Below are 9,788 nucleotides of genomic sequence, written 5' to 3' on the forward strand. Positions count from 1 at the left end.
TTTATTGATGTAATAACATTAACCTTTTGAAGTTCCTATTTAGTATTTGACAAATTTCTGATTTAATTAGCATTGTTGAATTTATCTGCATTTATTTTACTCGAGTAATGAGCTATTTCAGTATTATAGCGTTCTTTGCAGATAAGTTACAACATGACTGATGAAATTTGTGTGAAGCTTCTTTAGAAGCCTTAAGTTACAGATTCTATATTTTTAAGAATCCTTAAGAATGGATCATACATTGGTTTACTTGTATTACAGATTTTAATCTGAGTAATTGAGTTTTCATGCACAAAGAATAGCTCCTGTGTTCTGTGAATTGTTGCATTATAATTGCAGGGTGCTGATGCTTAGTTAAGTGTGTGATTTCCTGCAGTTTAATGTGATTAGTCATAGAATGACTGAGTTTAAGGATGGCTTGATGATTTTGGCTTGTCTATGTGCACACTTCATAATTACTATATCTGATGCAATAGCATTCTTGTTGTTTGAGCATTGATAGTCCAAGTGGGAGACTGTAAGAATTAATATGGACTTATCAATGTTCACTATGGACCACAACAACTTAGCTACCTTATTTGCAGAATACGTAATTAGACAATGCTTTGATTATTCAAGTCTGTGACCTCTTTATGTATAATCAATACTGAATACGGTTTATATTGTTGATTACTTAATTATAGAGTAATCCTAAATGTACATGAAATAGTTGACAAAGGCCTACATAAACTAGGACTAAAGAATCCTTTATGGGAGGTACCTAGTCCTTGATGCCTATAAAAAGTCTTAGATCCATGCTCTATCAATCACCACTCTATTCATAAGATTTGCCCCATAAAAGGTTGCATACAAGATTGCATAGAGGAGAAGATATATCATGACTAATTCAAGTTGGTATACATGATTTATATTTTGTTCATCTTAATATTATGCTTTTACTTATGTTAATCTTAATTATATTGTGTTCTTAGATTGAGTACAATCTTATTTTAGTTTTACATTACATTTTCTAATAAAGTTGTAGTTAGATTGTGGCTGTCCGAAGAAAACGAAAGAATTCAGATCAAGCTCCCAGCTGCTTTGGAAACTGTATTTTTCCAAGTATTCTTGGATTTTGTACAAATTTCCAAGCTAAGAATGAGAGGAAGACGAGAAAGAAACGCAGCGGCACTACCAGCAATAAAATAAAATCTGCCATCAAAAGCTTAAAGGTGACCCATTAAAGAGATGAAGTTAATTTTATGTGAAGTAATCAGAATTTGATTTGTTTTCAACAGACATCCTAGCTAGCTAATTAGTGCTAATATTTACTAAGCTATACTCAAATCCTTTCAGGGGCAAAAGAAACGGGGGTTTTTCTCCAAGTTATTCTCAGCATCCTCAAAGAGAAAGTGAAACTATAACCCCCTTGTAACTTTCATAATGATCAATTTTACTGTAAACAATCCAACGAGTATGATCTCTGTTGCTGCTGGAGAAAGAGAATCAAAATTTGTTTTTAATTTTGGTAAATTTCATCTCACCACCTCTGACCTATACACTCGCAGTACGTTTGATAAAGCAGAAAATACCTGCTTTTTTATTAAGCCAAGGCTTTTCAGAGCCAAAAGCCAAAGCTGGTCCTTTAAAGCAAAGGCAAAAGCAACTTCTTTTTTTTTTGGTAAATAAATGAGTATATTAAACCAAGTGGGGAGGGAAAAGCCCAGTACAACCAAAGCCTGCGGCAAAAACTAACAAAACAAAGGGAAACAAGCCAACCAAAAGGAAAGCAAAGCAAACCAGAAAAGGAATCAAAGTGAGGAAAAAAGCTAAATGGTAGCTAAGTTCCACTTTTCAGCAATGGTTTTATTAGTACTTGTGGACTTAAACTTGATAGATATGAGCCTGCATCTAATCGTGGTGATAATATGCTTGAAAACCACAGAGGGAGCACATCTTTCACTCCTAAAGATGCGATTATTTCTCTTTCCAGATGAAGTAAACAGAAACCGAAAGGCCAAGCTTCTTAATGGTAGATGAAAGAGATTTACCGCCCCACCGAGAAGAAGCCCATTCAACAAATAACGGCCAAGGGGGATTCAACCATGGCACCCCACAAGAACAAAGGACTTTCTTCCAAATATACAGAGAGAAAGAGCAGGCAAAGAAAAGATGATTGATATTCTCAGGAAATAAACCACAAAGAGGGCAAAGATGATTGATTTGAGGAGAATAAACAATGACTCTATCAAGAGTTACCATGAACAGCCAACCAAAGGATAAAACTAGCTCTAGGGATATTATTGTTAAACCAGATAAGCTTTGCCCAGTCAATAGAGGGATAATGATACCGAAACTGCTCTAACGCTGAAGCTGTAGAGAACTTTCCAGTTGTAGAGGGTAACCACATAATGGAATCCTTGTAACTAGAATTAGGATAGAGGTCTTCTAGATTGTTCACAACTTCAAGAATGACAGAACTGTTCCGAAGAGGCCAGCACCAAGACACACCCATTACAAAAGAGCTAACCAAGGCATTGGAAGGAATACCAGAGTTAATAATAGCATCAGGCCCCAACCTGTGAAGCAAGGGGCCTAAAGAGTGCCAATGATCATGCCAAATATAAGTAGACTTGCCATCACCAATATTATGTTTAATAAGAGGACGAATATGGTCTCTAATCTTCAACAACTTCCTCCAATTCCACGAACAAACTTGGGGAGTCGACATTGTCTAAAAGTTATTATCTCTCAAGAACTTAACTTTGGTCTAAGAAGCCCAAAGACTAGTATCATCAGTAAGAAGAATCCAAATATGCCTAGCCATAAGAGCCATGTTCCAAATGTGAAGACTTTTGATTCCCAGGCCTCTCTCACTTGTAGGTGTACAAACAACCTCCCAAGCCACTTTAGAAGAATAATGGCCGACACTACTTCCAGACCACAAAAAGCATCTTAATTTCTACTCAATTGAGTTAAGAATTGTTTTTGGCAAAAAAAGTTGAGCAGCCCAAAACACTTGCAAACTACAAAGAACAGACTTTACAAGTTGGAGACGACCAACATAAGAGAGGAGCTTATTCTCCCAACTTTGGATCCTTGAAACCACACGCTCCACTAAAGGCGAACAATCACTTAAGCAAAGTTTAGTGGTGATGAGAGGAATACCGAGATACTTGAAAGGAGTGGTACCCATTGGAAAGCCAAAACAATTTCTAATTAGGGAAGCTTCATCAGTGTGAACACTAGAGAGATAAATATTGCTTTTATTTGCATTAGTAGCTAATCCCGAGAAACCATAAAAAGAATTTAAAGTCTCTTTTAACACCCGGGCAGATTGAAAATCACCACCGCAAAATAAAAAAAGGTCATCAGCAAAGGCTAAATGAGAAAGCTTGGTTGATTCACATCTCTAGTGGTACCTAAAAGCAGGATGAGCTTCAATTTTGTGATGTAAGAGCCGAGAAAGAACCTCCATAGCAATAACAAAAAGATAAGGGGAGAGCGGGTCTCCTTGTCTCAAACCGCGATTACTAGGAAAGAAACCAGCAAGCTCACCATTAATGGAAACAAAGAACATTGGGCTCGTGATGCAGCATCTTATCCAACTAACCAAAGAAGCTGGGAAGTTGAAAGCACTAAGAGCATGAAGAATGAAATCCCAATGAACTGTGTCATAAGCTTTCAAAATGTCCACTTTGATAGCACACCTGGGAGGACCCGAGTTCCTATGATAGTTCTTAGGCAACTCCTGGCCTACATCAATAAAATTTTATCTCCAATTCTCCTTCCAGCAATAAAAGCTGATTGAGAATGATTAATAATATAAGGTAAGCAAGACTTCACCTGATTAGCCAACAACTTAGAAATAATCTTATAAATGGTATTGCAGCAAGAGATGGGCCTATAATCACTCATTGAAGAAAGATTGCAAACTTTAGGAACCAACGTAATAATGATAGCATTGAACTCCCGGAGAAGCTTGTGAGAAGACAAAAACTCCTGTACAGCTTTAATAATATCACAACCAATAATATGCCAAGTCTTTTTAAAAAAGAAAGCATTAAAACCATAAGGACCAGGAGCTTTATTAGAAGGTAGAGTAAAGCAAACCTCTTTAATCTCATCATCAAAAAAATCACAACCAAGAACAGAAGATTGCTCAGTGGAGAGACGGTTATGAATTATATTTTGAAGATCATCAAAGGATGGCCTAGGGGAGGAACTAGACCCACCGAATAAAGATCGGAGAAAACCAACAGTTTCTACCTTAATATCCTCATCAGTAACAACAACAGATCCATCCCCACGACAAATGGAGTTTATTTGGTTCCTGTAACGTCTCTTGTTTACCACTTTAAAGAAAAAAGAAGCACAATTGTCACAAGAGGAAAGCCACTGCACCCTGGACTTTTGTCTAAAGATACTTTCCTCACAGAAAAGAGCATTAGAGTAAGCCTGTAGCAAGTCACACTCTAGCGATTTGAGAATGGGATCCGTAGGATTGGAATACAAGTTCTGCTGGCAGGTATCAAGAGCATCCTTAGCAGCTTTTTAAACTCAGCTTTTATAACTTTGAGCTTCTTAGCAACTTGATATTGGAAGGACCCAACAATAACAGTGTTCCAAGCTTCCATAACAATAGGTAAGAATTCTTCCCTCCCAGTAAGAAAATTGAAAAACTTGAATGGGGACTTCCTACCCTGGACTGGAGTACCAAGAGAAATAAGAGCAGGACAATGATCAGAAATCCCAAGAGGAAGGAACTTTACCAAGCAATTAGAGAATTTGGAAAGCCAAGCATTATTTCCCATAACTCTATCCAGCTTCCTGTGAATAAGAGTACCATAGTATTGATTGTTGCACCAAGTAAGCTTGCAACTAGAATAATTTAAGTCCTCAAGTTCAGTATCACGGATGCAAGACGCAAACTCATCCATAGCATTCGACCGGGCCTCATTACCACCATTTATTTCAGTAGTAAATCTAACAACATTAAAGTCTCCCAAAACAAGCCAAGGAACATTCCCATGGCTATTAGCAAAAGAGGATAAATTATTCCATAAGTTAGTGCGCTTGTTATCATCATTGGCTCCATAGATAAAGGAGACAAGAAAATCCTCATTACTGTCCAGAATAAGGACTCTGGAATGAACCACTTGGTCTGTTTCATCAATCACTGACACTTTAATGAAAAAAGGATTCCAACCCACCCAAATTCTTCCAAGGTGATGGCTAAAATAGTTGTGAGAGAAATCCCAATTTCCAAACACAGAACGAGCAATTGAGTCAAAGTTTGAAGCTTAGACTCTAGTTTCAACTAAACCAATAAGACGTAACTTATGAGAAGCAATAAAAATTTTCACACCCAACTGCTTAGAGTAACCATTAAGGCCTCTAACATTCCAACAAGCAAGATTAATCATGAGAGCTAGAAGAGGTCTGTACCCGGGTAGATGTTTTACCCTTACCAGAGCCCTTGCGTTTAACCTTTTTCTTAGTAAGGAACTTCTTATCAGGGAGCATATCAACATTCTTCCCTATAATTTTCAGAGGCCACTGTGAAGTATCAGGCGAAGCCGTATTAACTAAGTTCGCCAAAAGAACATCATCCTCTAAGTCAAGAGAGGCAAAGGCATTGCTAGTGCTAACACCACCAATGGTTGGGGAAGGAGTACATTGAACAGAGGTGGTGGCAGTTTGCTTAGGAACGGCTAAATTTCCCTTATCAATTTGATCATCTGAAACAGGACATGATAAAATAGGATCGGAAATGGAAGTATCAACCTAGTCAGTAATCCCCACCATAGTAGGGCCAAAGTTAGCCACACAAGAATCAATCATATTGAGAATCGGAGCAGAATCAACAAAATTATTACTCCTCTTGTTAGAGCTTATAGGCATATTCGAGCAGGCAGCAAGTTGAGAAACCAGAATTTTCTCAACCACCGATCGAGCGTAAGGGCATGAGGCCTCTGCATGACCAAAGACCTTGCACTTTAAGCACATCTTAGGCCTCCACTGGTACTCAACTCTGATCTCAGCAACTACGGGATCACCATCATCACATCCAAGATTAAGAGCAAGGTCAAAAGTATTAACCAACTCTTCAGAAGCATTTACCTCAACACAAATGCGAGCCTACGAAATTCTTTTCCTACTCTCAGTAAGAGAATCAACATAAAGAGGTTTACCAATTCTTTTCCTACTCTCAGCAAGGCAAAAGCAGCTTGAAGACCACTGTAGCGCTACTCTTGAATGAAATTTTGGAAATACCTAATTTTACCCTCATGGACTAATAGTAATTACGGCTCAACATTCCATTTCAACAATGTCTTCTCTCTCCATCCTGCCACAAAAATCTGCACCATTATCAACATGCTTTGCATCCACTTGTCTAGATTCTGTGAGAGCAAGTTCACCCGTTGAGGTCACTGGGTCAGATACTGTTCACTCTGGGTCACTCTATGTCACTTTGGAGGTCAAGAAACTGACCCAGAAAGTGACCAAATGTGAATAGTGTTTGACCCATGACCTCAACGGGTGAACTTGCTCTGATTTAACATATTATTGATCAGCATTTAATCAAATAAGCTCAAAACTGAGCTAACGAAAGCCAAAACTACCACCACACTAGGGATGGCAATGGGGCGGGTTGGGGATGGGGATCACAATACCATCCCCATCCCCGAGGTAATTCTCCACCCCCATCCCCGCCCCAATCCCCAATAAAAATATATTGGGAATTCCCCGTCCCCATCCCCACTGGGGACGAAGCCTCCAAACCCACCCCAAATCCCCAATAAGAATTTAAAAAATAGAATAAATTTTTTCTCATATTGCATTTTTTAAAATCAAAATCTACAACAAGTAAAATTAAAACATAATTAAATTCATAAATCATAATTTAGTGAGTGCAAAAGTCAAACACTATTAAAGTAAAAGTGTAGCCATAAAAGTAAAGTAGTAAATGTATATATTTGTAATTTATATTATAATATATATATATATATATATATAAATTACATATATGTATATATCATTGGGGCGGGTTTGGGGATGGAGATCATAATACCATCCCTGCCCCATCCCCGATCTTAGATAGCGGGGATTGGGGATCCCCATCCCCATTCCCCATTTATCCCCGAATTCTCCCCCCATTAGGGGCGGGTATCCAATGGAGCTCCGCCCCGTTGGGGATTTTTGCCATCTCTACACCACACACGATGTAATTCACGGTGGCTGTACAAACCCAAATAATTAATCTTCGATACTTAACCAAAATAAAATAACTAATCATGCCAAGACGTAGAGCACAACGAAAGGATCACATTTCATACCTCATGCATCACAATAGTTGCCAGAGTCTCCAAAAATTGCCGAAAATATGCCAAAAAGCCCTAAGCTTTCGAGCTTCATTCTATTCCCTCTATGAGTTCTGGTTCGCTATAAACAAGCCTGCAATTTAACCTTGCAAGATGTGGTCATTAGCAATATAGATTAAGTAAGGATCATTTGATACTAGAGATTGAGGGTTTACAAATTTAACACGTAAATTAAACAAAATAAACTAAACTATTAAACTAAAATACAAAAACAAAAGAAAAAAAGGCAGAATAGGGGGTCAATGCAAAGAAAGAAATAAAAACGAAATTAAAGAAGAGATTTAAAATCGCAGAAAAAGAGAGAAGAAGTTATTTTTGGACTTTCGCAATCAATGATAAAAAAGTTAGAAGCTCAAAGATCGATCCACCACTAATTACTATCAAAACGAGTTATTCATCCTAATTTCAATTACTAAGTTTACAAAAAAGAAATCAATCAATAAATAAGTTTACACAAACAATGTCATTATTTTACTTCCTTTAATTATTTAGTCTACATGAATGCATCATAACCAAGCTTATCAAATATGCAATTAAGGTATATAATTGTACATACATGACTTCTGTCGGCCATAATCAGCACTCATATAAGACCATATCACTTTGTCGGATTGGCCTTAGCGGTGTGACCTTCGGGAACACAGCAAGCCAACCTTTACCAACAAACTAGGTCCAGTCCGAAACATGCCTCGATGCACCGACACGCGCCACCCAAAGTCATCTCCACAGAAAGGACCAAAAGTCATCAGACTGAAGCATATTAGTCCCACATCAAAAATAAGAGTGAGGCAACTCACTATTCCATCTATAAAAGGTCCATTCATCTCTCTTCATTCATTACACATTTTATTACTACAAACTGCTACTTTGTCAACATAAATACATTGTCTAATTTTAGCATCGGAGGAGTGAAGACCGCCAACCGTGGTCTCTCCTCTTGACACCTTTGTATTTCTTTTGAAAGATAGCGAAACTTCGCAAACCCAGTACATATCTGGAGATTGGACCCTCGTCCTAGTTACCGGAAGCCGACACGTAGGTGGCAGTATTCTGAGCATTAACAATTGGCGCCGTCTGTGGGAATTTCTTTTGAACTAAAAGTCATTTCCTTGTAATCTACCATGGCTAGCGGTAGCGACAATGATGTTAAAGATCAGACAAACCAATCCGTCAACCCTCAGCCACAAACCCTGCCAATCCAACAACCACCGTTAATCACGAATTGTTCACTATACCAATCAACACCGACGGTCAAACCCTCGAGGTACCCCTAACACAATCTGCCATGGAGAACCAAACTGGCACCAGCCGCCAAGCGCTAGGCCGAGATCTTGCCACCATGTTGGAGTTGGCTTTGGCAGATTTACACAAAGCAAACAGAGAGCGAGAAAAAGAACGAAAGGAGAAGGTGGAAGCTCAAAATCAAGTAGCGACACTATTGTCAAAATTTGACCAGCTAAAGAAGGCAGTAGGAACAAGTGCACATCTGGCTCAAAGCGAACACTAGCAAAGCGCAAGACTCAGCCCAAACACAAGGACAAGAGCAGCGCTAATACCAGTAATCCCAATGGGTGTCGTTTTGAATCCACTTGAACTGGCGGGATTAGGGCCAGCGCCACCGCCACAATTAATACAGGAGCAGGTAGCAGACTCACAGCCGCATTACAATAACTCGTTCAGTGCAGGCCAGTAGAGGGGAACGGGAAACATACCAGCCCCCTGACAACAAATGTTAGTATCAAATCAGCCTCTCCACAGGCCTATTGTTAATGCCACCACCCTGATCCTCGAAAAAATGCGGGAACTAGAAGAAAGGTTATTAGAGCTGAAACAGGCACTATACCGCCAACTCAGAATCCACTCTTTGTTGCACAACCAGGCCCATTTACCGCTAGAATTTTGCAAACCGTCAGGCCCACATATGCAAAAACTCCTATGATCGCCCAATTTGGTGGACCAACAGATCCATTCGTGCACATGGACATGTTTAAAAAGGTAATCAACAACAAAGGGTTCGATGACATAACTCTTTGTCACCTATTCAGCAAAACGTTGGATGGCGAGGCAACGAGTTGGTTTTTTGAATGCCCCCAGGCTCCATGGACTCATTCTCAACTCTGTCAAATGCATTTCTGTCACGATTCATCCTCACGACGGACGAATATCACAACTCAAGTCAACTGTTCAGTGTCAACCAAGGTACTGATGAGTCATTAAAGGCATTTGTCACAAGGTGGAGAACCGCCACACCAAGATGTCCGGATCTAGACAAAACAATTCAACAATATCACAACAAAGGCAGCAGATCTTTTCACTATGATCGCAGCAACACCCGTGATAACAGCAACAATAAGCCCACCACCAACACTAAAAAATTTGAGGTTTTCACAGTCCTGACGGCATCATATGAAGAAATCTATGATC

The 9,788-nt window shown here is 39.0% G+C and overlaps 1 protein-coding gene across 1 annotated transcript; it reads right to left on the reverse strand.

The window, feature by feature from the left end:
• Positions 1–2,227: 2,227 nt before the first annotated feature.
• LOC112177615 lies at positions 2,228–2,710 on the reverse strand. The gene has a single exon (XM_024315897.1). It carries the CDS (start codon positions 2,708–2,710, stop codon positions 2,228–2,230), a length of 483 nt encoding a protein of 160 aa, XP_024171665.1.
• Between the last annotated feature and the right edge of the window lie 7,078 nt (positions 2,711–9,788).

Source organism: Rosa chinensis, chromosome 7, assembly GCF_002994745.2.
Source record: "Rosa chinensis cultivar Old Blush chromosome 7, RchiOBHm-V2, whole genome shotgun sequence".
NCBI classification, from domain to species: domain Eukaryota; kingdom Viridiplantae; phylum Streptophyta; class Magnoliopsida; order Rosales; family Rosaceae; genus Rosa; species Rosa chinensis.

Coding starts and splice junctions, on each gene's coding strand:
- LOC112177615 (XM_024315897.1), bottom strand. CDS start 2,710: ATGTCGACTCCCCAAGTTTGTTCGTGGAATTGGAGGAAGTTGTTGAAG.